Consider the following 15341-nt stretch of genomic DNA (forward strand, 5'->3'; position numbering starts at 1 on the left):
CTGCATTTTTTTTTCCCATTTTCATTGAACGTATGTGTTTTTTGGTTAGTTTTTTTTCCCCCAAATAACAGAGAAGATGGAAGAGTATTTCTTTTTCCTTTTAGAAAACCAACCAAAGCCATGAGATTATACACTGTACAAAGTAGAGGCCCGTCTTCATTCTACCACCAAACACTCCAAAAAAGGTGGTTTTAAGAAAAGGCATACTGTCTCTGTACGAGTCTGACTTTATTAATACCAGTTTGTAGGGCCAAAGTCTGTCATCAAGGAACTTCAGAAAGCACCAATTTCAGTCAATAAATCGTTGACAGGCTTTTTTCCACCGGCAGGCTGTACACCACAACTCTTTTTTCTCCATCCCATATACCTTCCGGCATTTTTTGGCTTCTCCACGAGGTTTCCTGAAAATAAAAAAAACAAAACAAAAAAAAAAAAACACCAGAATTCTTCTTAAGTATTCTTATATGTGCAGTTAAAAATGCAAGGAATTACATTGAAGATACCTAAATATAAGATGTTTTAGAAAAACATGATTCAATTTTACCTGTTTCAACATTTTAGATAAAGGCATTCTTTCACAGGGGTTTATTCCTTTCATGACGCTCCCAGACACAAAAAATCTACTTCATAATGTTACATTGGGTAGCCAAGGGCAAAATTGCAGTCTATTTCAATGCAATTATACTGATGACATTGATGCAGCATTTTTTATGTTAACCAAATATTTAATGCCAAGCAGACACAGGCTAACCCTTTCTTGATATGTACAGTTTGTACAAAATGTACTATAAACCATACCATAAATTAGAACCCTATGTGAAGAAAAAAAAGTAATGAACTGTATAGAGGACAATTTTGAAAAATTTGAATAAGATGGCACTGTTCAACTTTGGCTATAAATGTGTATATGAAATTCCTTTAAAATCACAATATTATTTAAAAAACGTCATCCTATCTAGCATTACTCCACATTCACAAAGCTTCCTAATGAAGTAGTTTACTCAAAATGCTCATACTTCACACAAATTCTGTGTCAGGTCAGTCAAGTCATTTATGCAAAGTGCAACCTATTAACAAGATCTGAGCATCATGCATCTTTAACCCTTTGTGGTCGTTAGGCCAGAAAACTGGCCTTAGTAAAAAGTGCGCTATAGGTCGTCAGGCCACCGCTGGTGGCCCTGCAAGTTTCTGACCGATTTGCACAGTCGCCTGGTCGAGAAAAGTGGCCTGTGTTATTCCTACGTGCTTGAAAAAAATTACTGCTGTAATTATTGGCGTTTTTTCAATAATTAATTACGACTAATGTAGCGTGACGTTGAAAATTAAATACGACTGCAAAAGGTTTTAATATTAACTGCTATCATGCTTTATTGCCTACATAGGAAATCTGGGCCAAAATAGAATATGCTAAAATTTTATACGAGGATAAATCAAAAAGTAAAGGCAATGTGGAAAATTATGCTGTAACCACAACAGATGACACAAAACGACACGTTTGTTATGGCTTATGACTACTTTGATCACAGTGGTGCTGTGGACTTTGAGGTTTTGATTTTTAGATTTTGTTTTGGGTTAGCAGCTAGTGTTTTTGATTCCTGTATTTCACCTTTTGTCTATACTAAGACCAAGTTTATGCTTTCCCCCTAAATCACATTTATTTAATTAAAATTCATATAATTTTTTTAAATTAAATGAAAGTGCAAAATTAAACAATTCAAGCAATTTTGATAAAAATGCATATACATTATTTAAGAAACATCCAACTGTTAAGTTACTGAGAAAGCCCAATCCACAAAGTATGTGCAACATTTAATTAAAATTACTAAGTTATATGGCAGAGATCTTTCCCCAAATCCAAAGTGTCCAAGTCATGGAGAACAGTGTTGGAAAAGCAGGCAGTCTGGAACGGACTCTAGCTCATTTGACAGCATGCAGTTAATAACAGAATTTTGCAGAAACTGAAGACTATTTGACCGTTCAGCATGATCACATTTAAAAACAAAAAGGCTACAATCATAATTAGAGACTTCTGGCCTCTTAGAGAAGAGTTCAGTGCCAATCTATACAGGAGCAACACATCATAACTGCAAACATAACACAACAAAGAATGCTAATACTGACTCGTTGAAATTCCAAAGGAAACAAAGCATGCTATAGATACTGTATATAAAAGAAACATTTACCGGCCTAACACGGAAGCAGAAATAAAGAATTTTGTCAAACTGGTGTGCTCTACAGATGTACTTTTTGCCATGTATTTTCTAAGCTGTGTATTTTGTATAGTTTAGCTTATGGCCTTACATTATATCTTGGGATCCAAGATGGCCAATAAATGATGACATATGTTTTAATGACTCCGTGAGAACCCTAACTACAAAGAGGACTATTTCATTTATGTTAGGTAGAATGCCCAGAGGGGACTGGGCGGTCTCGTGGCCTGGAACCCCTACAGATTTTATTACTTTTTTTCTCCAGCTTCTGGAGTTTTTTTTTTTTGTTTTTTCTGTCCACCCTGGCCATCGGACCTTACTCCTTTTCTATGTTAACTAATGTTGTCTTATTTTAATTTCTTATTTTGTCTTTTATTTTTCTTTTCTTCATTATGTAAAGCACTTTGAGCTACTTTTTGTATGAAAATGTGCTATATAAATAAATGTTGTTGATTTTTCCAGCACTACTGTTTGTACCTATTAAGAGTTAAATAGGCAAGTGTTACGACGTGCTTGCTCATCTTAAGACTAGGGATGCTTTGTTCAATCACGCACCGATCTAAATCATCTGGTTAATCAGCCAATCACAAAAGCCCAGACTTTCAGGCCTTGTTTTTTACAGTAATTGAGCAAGCACAGTTTTTTTTTTTTTTTTGGGAGCAAACTTCCTACAGCATAAACAATGAACAGCAAGTCGAGGCTTGTTTTAGCAGTGTGGACTCTTCCGTGTAGCAGAAAGCAAGAGGAATTTAGAATATTAGCCTTTACATTAAAGAAAGTGGAGTAATAAACTAAGAAAAAGGAATCGGAGGGGTTGGGTTGTCCAGACAATTGGCAAGAAAAGCTACTTTATGAATTCAGACTTTTTTTATTTTATTCTTTAAATTAAAATGGACACTGTTTCAGTATGAACAGCAATCTTGAGTACAAGTGCAGTAGCTTACATTTTTAACTTTTAAAAAAAAAAAAGGTAAAGAATAATTTGAAATTGCTGCTTAGTAAACAACAGGCTTGTTAGCTTAACAGCAAAATGTATCTTTTACTTATAAACCTGTCAGGCATGTTAGTCTTGTGTCTTCTTGATAAACAACTTATGAACATTAGATACACTTGGCTGTGCAAATTTTAGCTGCAACAACTGCAATCTAATGCTTCCGGGAACAGTTTTAATGCAGCCACACTGGAGGGTTTTTGACAATGAACTGCCCATTTAGGATCCCGCCACAATCTCTCTGTGGCTTCAAGTCAGTACTTTGACTAGGCCACTCCAAAACTTTAATTTTTTTTTTCGGATTGCTGTCCAGCTGAATAGCCTAATTCTGCTTTAGCTTCAAATCATGGACTGATGACCACACATTCTCCTTCAGTACTTTCTGGTACAGAGCTCAATTCATACTTTCCTCAATTATGACAAGACGCCCAGGCACAGAAGCAGTAAAGCATCCCCAAATCATCATACTAACACTACCATGTCTGACTGTGAGCATATTTTTTTTGTCCCATTTCTTCAAAAATGTTCAACTTTTGACTCATCAGTATGCAAAACATAGTCTCAAAAGTTTTGGGGATAATTAGTTTCTTGGCAAATGTTAAATGAGCCTTTATGTTCCTCTTGCCTAGCAGTGAAATTCTGTCCAGTGTCTTACTGATGGTGGAATCATGAACACTGATGTTAACTGATCTGAGAGAAACCTGAAATTTCTTAGATGTTTGTCTGGGTTCTTCTGGTACTTCTTGGATGAATTTTCTATGCATATCTGGAGTGATTTTGCCAGGCCACCCACTCCTGGGCAGATTTACCACTGTTCCAAATTTTCTCAATATGTAGATGATGGCTCTCTTTTCATGGTTTTACAGATTGCTTTGTAACCTGTTTCCAACTGATATACTTTTAGTAACATTCTTTCTTAGGGTTTTTGGCATTTCTTTTGCTTGAGGCATGCTATGCTGATGACCACTGGAAAGGTTATACTTAAATGGTGTTTAGATTCAATAGGAATGGCAGCAATCGAGAATGGGTGTGTCTAGTCGAATTTAACCTGTTATTTAAATTTGTGTGTGAGTGGGGGGCAGGGGGATTACTTTTTCATAATGGGGATATAGGTGTTGCTTAACTTTTTTCCTTCAACAAATCACATGGTCATTTAAAAACTGTGTAATGTGTTCACTCAGTTTTTCTTTTGTATTATATTAAATTTGTTTGGAGATCAGAAACAAGAGTTATAAACAAGGAAAAATAGATCAGGAAGGGGGCAAATATTTTTTCACAGCACATACTTTCAAAACAGGGCAAATACTTGAAAAATGGTAGTTTAATGTAGTAAAATGTAATTCATTGCACGCAGGTAAAAGTAATTTATTAATTATAAATAGAGGATGTAGGATTATGACTTACAAGTAATCTTGTCATCTTGCAACCACTAAAAATGAATTAAGGGTTTATATTAACAGAACATTCTCAATGTTTAGCCGATAAGAGAAATTCATTTTTAGATTATATAATGAAAACTGTTGAATATAAATAAAGCAAAGGACATTGAGTACTGTGTGCAGATCTTGTCACCACAGTGCAAAGAAGAAATGGAAGCTGTGTAGAAAACAACAACCAAGTATATGCAGTAATTAACAGGCATTTCCAGTTCTGACACGTTAAAGGAAAGAAAAAATACCCGGCTGATGACTATGCATGATGACTACTTCAATGGCACGATGACTACTTCAACTACTGTCTTCAACAAATTCAAAGACACTAATAAAGTTATCCAGCAGAATTCCTTCAATTAAACACTGAATCATGTACATTATAGGGAAATGATTTAAAGAATGAAGCCAGGAAGCACTTCTATCCATAAACAGTCACGTAAATCTGAAACAAACTATCTAGTCATGTAATAGAAGCAGAAACATGATACATTTAAAATGCATCTAGATTATTTGTAGATATACTGGCAATGCTATTAGCTAACCAAATGAGCTTGATGAACTGAATGTCAAACTCTAATGACTCTTGCAAAATGCAACATTTACTATATAGGTCTCGTTACATTACATTAATAAGTAGGACTAGAGGATTAAAATAATAAAACAGGATTAAATCTTTTAGATCTAAATCACAAAAGTGTCAGTGATCATGGGTTTAATATAAAGAAAGTGGATTACTCTCATCACTATCATTTTCACCCCGTCAGCTTTCCTGATGACCCCAGAATGTTTTACCTAACTCCTGTGGCTGTTTTGGGAGCAGAGGAGAGTGTTGCAGATGTCTTGGTGACAGTAGTGTGTGGGACAGGCTGTCTTTTCTCAGCTATGTTGACAGTCCTCATCTGTGTCACAACACCCTGGAATTAATATTGAAACAGTCTCTTATTAATAATTATTGATGAATTTTTCCTTAAAAAAATAAAACAATATGTGAAGAAGAAGCCAATATATGTAACCAAGCAAGAAACAATAACATCTGAGCTAATGGGCAAATTAAGGACAGGATAAATATAAGAAGTACTCCATTTAAAGGTCTCCTTTCATACCCTTAACAACTGCCTCCAATTACACAAAAGTACTATAAACATGGCTATATCCATTCAGAATTTTAAGTCATCATAATATTTAGCAGAGATTCACCAGAATTTCACTTAGAGGCGGTGTAAATGCAAAAACAGAAACATATGAAGTTCTTGGAGTATATTATCTGAAAATTCAAATAAGTCTTAAAGCTAAGAAAATAAATAAATAAATAAACAAACATTTTACTGCAAAACTTTTCAAATTAAAATGACTGTTTTAAGCTAAAGCATTATCATTGAAATGCAGAGTAATATGAAGTGGGAATAACAGTCAGTTCAGTCAGGCAATGTTCATATCTAAACTAATATGAGAGAGAGATAATGTCCACAAATGGAAAGGTTGGGTGCTTAGTTGGTTGGCTTATAATAATAATAATAAGCACAATGCATTAACACTGTGTGCAAAAAGAACTGGAATGGTTGGTCTAAACAAGTTAAAAAAAAAAGAAAGAAAGAAAAAAAAAAACATGAGTAATACACCTACAATAAAAGGTCTTATTTAAAGCAGGTTTTTTGGGTCCCATTGAGAAGTGCTTACTCTGCTCTTACCGGTGAGCCTTTAAAAATCACAGGAGGTGACTGCCAGGATATGCTGATTCCATTCTCATTAGGTGCAAATTTGGAGGACACAGGGATACTCATTGGGTTTGTAGCCTGAAAGGAAATCATATATTAAAAAAGTATAAATAGACCATTTCAATTAAATAAATCCTACAGAAACTATTTTCAATTAATCTGAAATGTAAAAAAAACCAAAACTTTATTTTGTGTCAGTTTTGCTTTGGGTCCTTTGTACTAACTCAGCGGTGTTTCATTGTTACACAGTCAAAAAACCATAGTTAAAAAGGGCAGAACAAAGGTGTATGCAACTAAGAGGATTTCATACTGACACTTTATAATATCCTTCTTATGTTATTTTTTTTATTGTTGTTATGGCAAAGGGGGCTTCATGTCTTTAAAATATAACAAGCATAAATATACATTTTCTTTTGTCTTCCTAGAGTCCAATGAGAATCAAGAGTGAATGGCTTAGTGGATTAGCTCCTAGATTTCAAACCAAAAGGTCATGGGTTTAATCTCTGTCATTCATGCATGACTGCACTAGACAGCGTATGTGAAGCATCTTGGGATGGTACACAATACAGGAAATTTCTAAAGAATATAAACTTTATTTATAAAGAAGCGGACAGAAGATTCCAAAAGCTGAAGGATATTCTTTCATTTTTCTTATTGCTTTAACAGTGAAATACAGTCAACTGAAAACATTAAGAGAAATAAAACATTTCTTTACTTTCAGAAGCACAAATCACATGTAGATATTATGTAATATTGTAATATGTGTAACATCATTACAAAATCCATCCAATAAAATAGTTGGACCATCAACTCCATATTGGCTAGACATAAAATACAACTGACTGGTTATCATATATTATATTTATGTATTATTTACTCTAATGTATTGTATATCCCAGGACAGTGAATTGGATTAAGGGAGTCTGAGAATGTAATGTTATACTGTAATATACAGTATACTGCATTTAATGTACAATCTGGTAGTTTCTTTTTTGTCTTACACTGGTAAGTGGTTTGACAGAGATATGCAAGTAAGAACTTAATTATAAAACATACACATGACAAAAACCTTAAATACTGCATAGTCCTGTATTTCCTGATAACCGTTTTAATTACATAATAAGTTTATTAAAAAAAGAACAATCTCTATAGTGTATGGATTCTTTATCATTCAAGTTCACATAAATTAACTAGTAAATAATTCATTAACCCATAAAAGCAAAAACTAACACAGCAATTTCCACTGTTAAGCCATTATCTTCTGCCATTCATTATAATTTATACTCAAAACAAAGTATTGATTGAAACAAACTATGCAACAGTTTGTCCAACCTTTGTAACATCAGATATGCTAATTAGACTGGGGCTATTTAAAATATAAATGCCAAATGTCCACAAAGTAATTTAAAATATAGTGAAGAGCAGTAATGCTGGACTGACAATTATTGCTGTGAGAAAGAAAAGGGAAGCAATGTATTTTTAATATTCAATAAAAAAAAGCTGCCATATTCATTACTAGAGCACAAGACACGTGTAGACACGAACAGTAAAGTAGCAATAAATTGATATAGCATCCGAATTTGTCTAATAACAGGAGGTGAAATAAGAAGAGCACTAACTACAAAATGTAATCACATTTGCTTCTAACATAAAGTAACATGTAGACAAACTATAAATGTGTTTTCTCAAAAGTGTGTGAATTAAGATATTACTGTATGACCATAGTGAAAGGATGTTATCAGAATCATTTAACACTAGAATTACCAGAGCCTACGAAAAAACTCGTATATCCGGCCCACCTTAAATCGCTTCTTAAAACCTTTCTCACCTCTCCGCCAGCGTCTTTTGTCATCTAAATGTACTGATAAAGACAAGCTGCCAGCAGTCGGCTATTCCATCCCCCCAACGACTTAGAACGTAAACAGGCTTTTCCCAGCTCTTGCCTTGATTGATTACCTGGGAGTGAAGTGGAGTTTTAGAGTAGAAATAATAAGATTGTTATGTGAAACACACGCATTTCATATGTGTTGCATTTCTACAGTAATCTGTGTAAACACATTGTTAAAACAGAAACGTGTTATATATTCTAGTAGCAATTGACAAAATGTAGGCATAAACTATATAATGTATGAAGCCTGAAGTCCAAATATCAAAGAAACACTTTCACAAAAGGTACAAAAAAAAGCCACCGCCAAAAAAACCCGCCTTAGTGTGAGACATTGACATGACTTAACTATCACTGCTTCCGTGGCGCAACAGTATCAGTCGCTGACTGGGAATCAGAAGGTTGCGAGTTCGATCCTGCACAACTCCCATTTGAGAAGTGTTTTTATTTTCACTATTTTAGAATAAAAAGATACATTTGATTTCAGTCTGTAACAGCTGGTGTAATTTATGATATTTGTAAAGGTTAGCTTTATTTTTTTTAAATTCACTTTTCATTGTCTCAGTCGCGTTCAGGATCCATCCCTACCGCCCCCCACCTGACACTGCTGTTTTTACATAAAGACGCGCTGATTTAGTGTGCGCAAGAACATGCAGGTGGCCAGTTGCTGAGTGCTACAACGCACATTTTAAAAAAAGAAAGAGACAAATATATGTGACGTTTTGAAGAAATCATTTTATGACGCAAATAGTACCAATCAGAAAACATCGTCGAAGTAATGCAATATTATTTGAAAACGAACAGCGTCAGGTTGGGTGTGAAGTTATACTGGCGCTGTTTGAGTCAGATCAGAAGCTGAATAAGCTGAAAAAGCTCCTGTTCTGGCTCTAAGTAAAAAAGCATGAATTAATCAACAGAAATAACCGCGATCGATATCACCAAGTGTGATCAAGAGTACTGGTTCGATCCCCACTCACTCCTATATTTGCCGTTTTCAGTAGTAAGCTGCTCTTTTTGTTAATATTATACAGTACACACATGCACTTGATTTGTGTCTGTACTTGCGCTGTTACTTAGAGTATCAGATCGGGGGGAGGGGTGATGTTAGAGCGGGTGAGCTTATTCAGTGCTTTTTCTTTCAGTACATGTGCCTTCCCTGTTTTTTTGTATATCTCTGCCTGTCTGTCTCTGTATTACGCAGTGCTCTGTCTGTCTGTGTGTTATGGATCTTGAAAAAAAATAAGTTATAAGGACAGTTTGCTGACTTGGAGCACCACTGCCTTACTGTGACACAGAGACGCGAGTTCGATTCCCAGCTTTGAAGAAAGTGGGTTTTTTTTCCTCAAACGGACATTGAATTTATAAATTGGTATGCACTGTAAATCGTTAACTTTAAAATGTCAATCGCGGTTATTTCTGTTGATTAATTCATGCTTTTTTACTTAGAGTCAGAACAGGAGCTTTTTCAGCTTATTCAGCTTCTGATCTGACTCAAACAGCGCCAGTATAACTTCACACCCAACCTGACGCTGTTCGTTTTCAAATAATATTGCATTACTTCGACGATGTTTTCTGATTGGTACTATTCGCGTCATAAAATGATTTCTTCAAAACGTCACATATATTTGTCTCTTTCTTTTTTTAAAATGTGCGTTGTAGCACTCAGCAACTGGCCACCTGCATGTTCTTGCGCACACTAAATCAGCGCGTCTTTATGTAAAAACAGCAGTGTCAGGTGGGGGGCGGTAGGGATGGATCCTGAACGCGACTGAGACAATGAAAAGTGAATTTAAAAAAAATAAAGCTAACCTTTACAAATATCATAAATTACACCAGCTGTTACAGACTGAAATCAAATGTATCTTTTTATTCTAAAATAGTGAAAATAAAAACACTTCTCAAATGGGAGTTGTGCAGGATCGAACTCGCAACCTTCTGATTCCCAGTCAGCGACTGATACTGTTGCGCCATGGAAGCAGTGATAGTTAAGTCATGTCAATGTCTCACACTAAGGCGGGTTTTTTTGGCGGTGGCTTTTTTTTGTACCTTTTGTGAAAGTGTTTCTTTGATATTTGGACTTCAGGCTTCATACATTATATAGTTTATGCCTACATTTTGTCAATTGCTACTAGAATATATAACACGTTTCTGTTTTAACAATGTGTTTACACAGATTACTGTAGAAATGCAACACATATGAAATGCGTGTGTTTCAAATAACAATCTTATTATTTCGACTCTAAAACTCCACTTCACTCCCAGGTAATCAATCAAGGCAAGAGCTGGGAAAAGCCTGTTTACGTTCTAAGTCGTTGGGGGGATGGAATAGCCGACTGCTGGCAGCTTGTCTTTATCAGTACATTTAGATGACAAAAGACGCTGGCGGAGAGGTGAGAAAGGTTTTAAGAAGCGATTTAAGGTGGGCCGGATATACGAGTTTTTTCGTAGGCTCTGGTAATTCTAGTGTTAATCAGCCTCACAAGTTTGATATATTTAGAGATAATCAATTGTTCACCTAAAAGAAATATCAGTTTCTTGTTAGCACATGATCTTTTATGTTGCTAGTTTGTTTAAAAGCCTGCTTGTTACACTGAAGCTCTTTACTGACAAAAGATGTCATTTTCTTGGATAACAAAATAGCACAATTTCACTCTAGGAGACTATGTAAAAATGTATTTTTTATACTAGTGGCTACATGAATGAAACAGACAGTGGCATATTCTGGTTGATTGAAAGGATTTATTGCAGAATAAAAGAATTCACAACACTGATAAGGCAATCAAATGAAGCTTTCAAATTTTATGCTGGAGCCTGGTCGGTAAGTGTGAGGGCTTGAAGAATATTACTAGCCTGGAATGTCCATCTATGGCTGATGATATTCATTACAGCTTACCACCGAAGCAGGGTCATTATTTTGTGTCATATTATTGCCCTATTTAATTGCACATATTATTTGCCAATTTAGGCACTTGGAACATGAGTGAATGCTTTAAGGATTCTGAATTTCCAGTGAACATTTTTTTTTTTTTAAGACACGTAGTAAAATCAAGATCTGTTTTAGAATTTCAATGCACAGATGAATATTCTGCATGTTTTTTATCCCTGTCTCACCTCTTAAATCTGAGTATCCTGTTCTAATAAACAGACAAATGACAAACATTACAAAACATCTGCTTATTTATCATTATACAAATTAGTCCCCATTTAAAACAATACTGTACAATGTTTAAAACTTGTTTTGAAATAAACACTAATCACAAAAATCTGGTCAAGTAATTTACAGCAGACTTCTGCAGTCCAAATTATTATAATTTTAGAATACATCACACTACACGTTAATTCTGAATTCATAGAAAAAGAACAGCAAGAATTCTAGACTTATAATGACTCTACTTAGACATTAAAAAATTGAAATTGACAGAAATTATAATTGTAACAAAGTTGGCTAACCTTTGTGAATAGGCAAAGCCGGAACTGAACACACAGTTTTAGTGATATACTATAAAGTGGTTACAATTGCAGACCGAATGTCACTGAAATAAATGGCAAAGCTGAAAAATTTGTAACAGAAATGTTTAAAGTGGACAAGTAAATTTAGGCAAAAATCAATCAAAATCTTAAAAACAACAACCAGCCATGAAATATGATGAAAACCTAATGTTTTGTCAACAGCTGGGTTAATTAGTCTCCAAAACTCACACATTATTTATATTGCAGTCACACCCTGATGTACTGGATGTACTTATTGCACACAAATAAGTTTGTATACACAGGAAACATTTATTTAATAGACAAGTGACAGCAGAAACAAACATGGCATCTAGCTGTTCAGTAATAATAAAATACTATAAAAATAAAACGACTAACACTTTTATATTTAAATGTTATGGTACAATCAAAAGTCTTTTTGACAGTCAAAATCCCAGCTGCGGGTACTGAGCCATGGTGCCAGCAGAAGTCTCCAGTAGATTAACGTACGCTAAAGGAACATTTCTTGAATTTATTAGTCAATTTAGAATTGGACTTTTACAACAGCTCTGACACTGATAGTATATACTGTTTTTTCCCATATTACAAAAAAAAAAAAAAATCTTGTTATGATTTAGGTCTATTTGTGAGTCATAAATTAATTGCAGTCAAAAACCTGTTGTATAAGACACATGCTAGCTCAACTACTGTAATACCCTGCATAAAGTACAACTAAAACCTAATTACCGTTAAAGCTTAGAAAAGCAGATGTTGGCAAAAATAAGTTTTTACCAATCACCGATCAAGTCTTTTGTAGTGAAAATTGGACAATTTAGATTGGTAGCCAATCAACTGGTGCATCACTAGCTGGAAGGCACTGCAAATGTTAGTTACATTACAAACTGGCAAGTATTACCTGGTAGGCATGGTCAGTACGGATATGGCACAGATTGGAGGGTGCAGACTGACTCAGAGGGGTCATGGAGTTGCCATCCAAAGTCTTGGCCAGTATTGGTTCTGAAAGAGGGAACTCATGGACTGGGAACACAGGTGGAGGTGCTGTGGTGGTGGGGGACGTAGGTGTTAGGCTGGAGAGACCTTCAGAGAGCGAATCCATGTTCACCTCAATCTCTGAGTAATAGAAATCCTCTTCCCCATCACTGTAGTCCGAGTCGCCATTTCGCCTAAAAAATAATTCAGTCAGTACTGATTATTGTGAGAAGTGTCTTGTGCCAATCAAAGTCATGGCTATTGAAGGTCTATACTTAAACTTAAGGCTGTCAACATTGCTTAGGTATCTTTCTGCAGCATCTGCATAATTTACATAATAACAGGAAATGCCTGAAACAAAAAAAAATTCAAAGTTCTCATCTGCTGTACCATTTTCAGTCATTTAAATAGAATGCAAGGTGTACAACAGGTTAGAAGAAAAATAATCAAACCTAAGGTAACAAAGCACCTCACCTAAAATAGTGTGAGAACCTTATTCTTTTCATAAATGTCAACGTAAAACTGGCTACAAGGTATAAGGAGTTCTGTTTTCAAAAAACTTGCTTTAGTAAATATTATCAAATCATGCAATCATCCAATATCTGTGTATCTGCTGAGTAAATATAATTCATTAAAGGAAATGTGGACTCAGTAGCTACTATAAACACCTCATTTTCCCATTTGGATATTTGTCACATACACCTTAGGAGTGTGGTGTGGATATAACTCTTCTCAGATTTCATAAGCACTTCATTTGGTTGTCTGAAATATTTCAACAATATATCAGTGTCTGTAACAGATCTTCACATGTCTCTGATCGTCTTTATGTAGCCCTTGCTGAGCTATTTACTGGTCTGATAAAGGTAATTATTTTTCTAAACTAGACAACTGTATCAGACAATTTTTCATAGCAATCAAATCATTGAATCGTTTATCTTGTTCTTGTAAAGACCAACTGTTTTAATGTGTATTCAATTTACTAAATAATTTAGTTGTTCAGATTTGGAATACATTACCGAAAAATATTTTTTATATGTTACTTAACCCATGTAGTTTATACTGATGGCCAAGAAATTATTAATTGTATTAATTTTATTTCAAGAAAGTGACATAGTATACAATCAAGCAGGTAATATTTATGGAACTTATAAAGAAGTAGTTTCAAAATCAATCTAGAACAAACACCAAAGAATTAAATTTAAAAAAATACAGAAAAAATAAAACCTAACAAAATAAGACAAGATCTCAACCCCGACCCAAGAGAAACTGAGGGAGAAGAGAGCCATTATCGTTGGGGGGGGGTGTATGGGTAAGGGGTCAGGACTTTCCCCCTTATATGAATGCTTATTCTAAAATTTAATTTTAAAGTCTTGCCATGTCTTAAAAAAGTTTTTGATAGATCCTCCAAGCAAGAATTTGATTTTTTTCCAATTTCATAAAACCAGGATTGGGATTCTTCCGGTTAATCAAGATAACTCTACGTGCTAGTAGTGTGCTATAGGCTATTACAATCAATTTGTTCTTTTCCACTTTAAGCCCATCCTGGAGAATACCAAATACAGCTGTTAATGGGTTAAGAGTGATTGCAACACCAAGGCTGTCTGATATGATTTTTGTCCTACATTACTTAAATTTGATGCATTCTTAAAACTTGGTAGATGTCAACACTCGCGAAATGGATCTTGCCATGGATACATTGTGAATAATTTTAAATGAGAGAAGTGTGATCAATGAAAGATTTAAAGTTGAATATCAGTGCCTGTCATATATAAAACTAGAGTGCATTCTATGTAGCTTACTTCCACTCCTTTCTGAGATGTTAATTAAAAGGTCCTTTTCCTATAGTACCCCAGGATCACTGAAGGGAAGATTTCTTTGATATTTTTTTTATGTATATTGTTGAGATGCTGCCTCATCAGAATTGCCTCTAGGATGGAAATGGGTAGGAGGTATGGAAATTGTTTAGGTTTCTTTTAATAAAATTTATATTCAGAAAATAGTGGAAATATTGTGTTGCTGGAAAGCTGAATTTGAAGTCTAATTGTGTAATTGTTATTACGTTATCTATATAGAGATCTCTAAATGTCTTAATCCCAAACGTTTTTCTTAAGATTACTTACTAAGCAAGTTTGAGAAGGTTGAAAAAAGTGATTATTGTGTAAAGGAGCAACAGATAAAAGCTTCACTGCCTTAAAAGTATGTCCTGCATTGGTTCCATATTCTGAGTGATTGGTGGACAACTGGATAATTGGTATATTGACGAAAGTTAGTATTTACTGGGGAACAAAGCAGGTCATATAGTTACAGCAAGATTTCGTTTTAATCAAGAAAAACTTTTAATCTTGTGCTTTCATGTAGAATGGAGAAAGCAAAAGTTTCAATGGTGACGAAAATGTCCACAGAAAAAAAATCTAACATTACTTGTGTCGCATAATCCACATGTCAAGTTATCCATTCATATTTTCACAACATCCTAAATTCACGTATTTCTACTAATACAGTTAAATAAACCAATTCTAGAAAATTCTCTTGTGAAGCAAAATGGAATGCACTTAAATCTGAATGCATATTTTAAAGAAATTAGTGATTTTCTTTCTTTTATCATTACGGCTCTTCTGTAAATTTTCTGAAGCTTGTAAGTAGGTATAA

The 15341-nt window shown here is 34.6% G+C and overlaps 1 protein-coding gene across 1 annotated transcript in view; it reads right to left on the minus strand.

Moving 5' to 3' along the window:
• slc2a4rg (SLC2A4 regulator) overlaps positions 1-15341 on the minus strand; it is a 177612-nt gene that overhangs the window by 1794 nt on the left and 160477 nt on the right. Inside the window, exons 6-9 of the mRNA XM_028811713.2 lie at positions 12619-12886; positions 6323-6427; positions 5427-5548; positions 1-401 (exon numbers count right to left, since the gene is read on the minus strand). The exon at positions 1-401 is cut by the window's left edge and continues 1794 nt beyond it. Coding sequence (XP_028667546.1) covers positions 290-401; positions 5427-5548; positions 6323-6427; positions 12619-12886 — 607 coding nt within the window. The 3' untranslated portion in view covers positions 1-289. The remainder of the gene's footprint in view (positions 402-5426; positions 5549-6322; positions 6428-12618; positions 12887-15341) is intronic.

The sequence above is a fragment of the Erpetoichthys calabaricus genome, chromosome 10, assembly GCF_900747795.2.
Source record: "Erpetoichthys calabaricus chromosome 10, fErpCal1.3, whole genome shotgun sequence".
Lineage (NCBI taxonomy): Eukaryota > Metazoa > Chordata > Cladistia > Polypteriformes > Polypteridae > Erpetoichthys > Erpetoichthys calabaricus.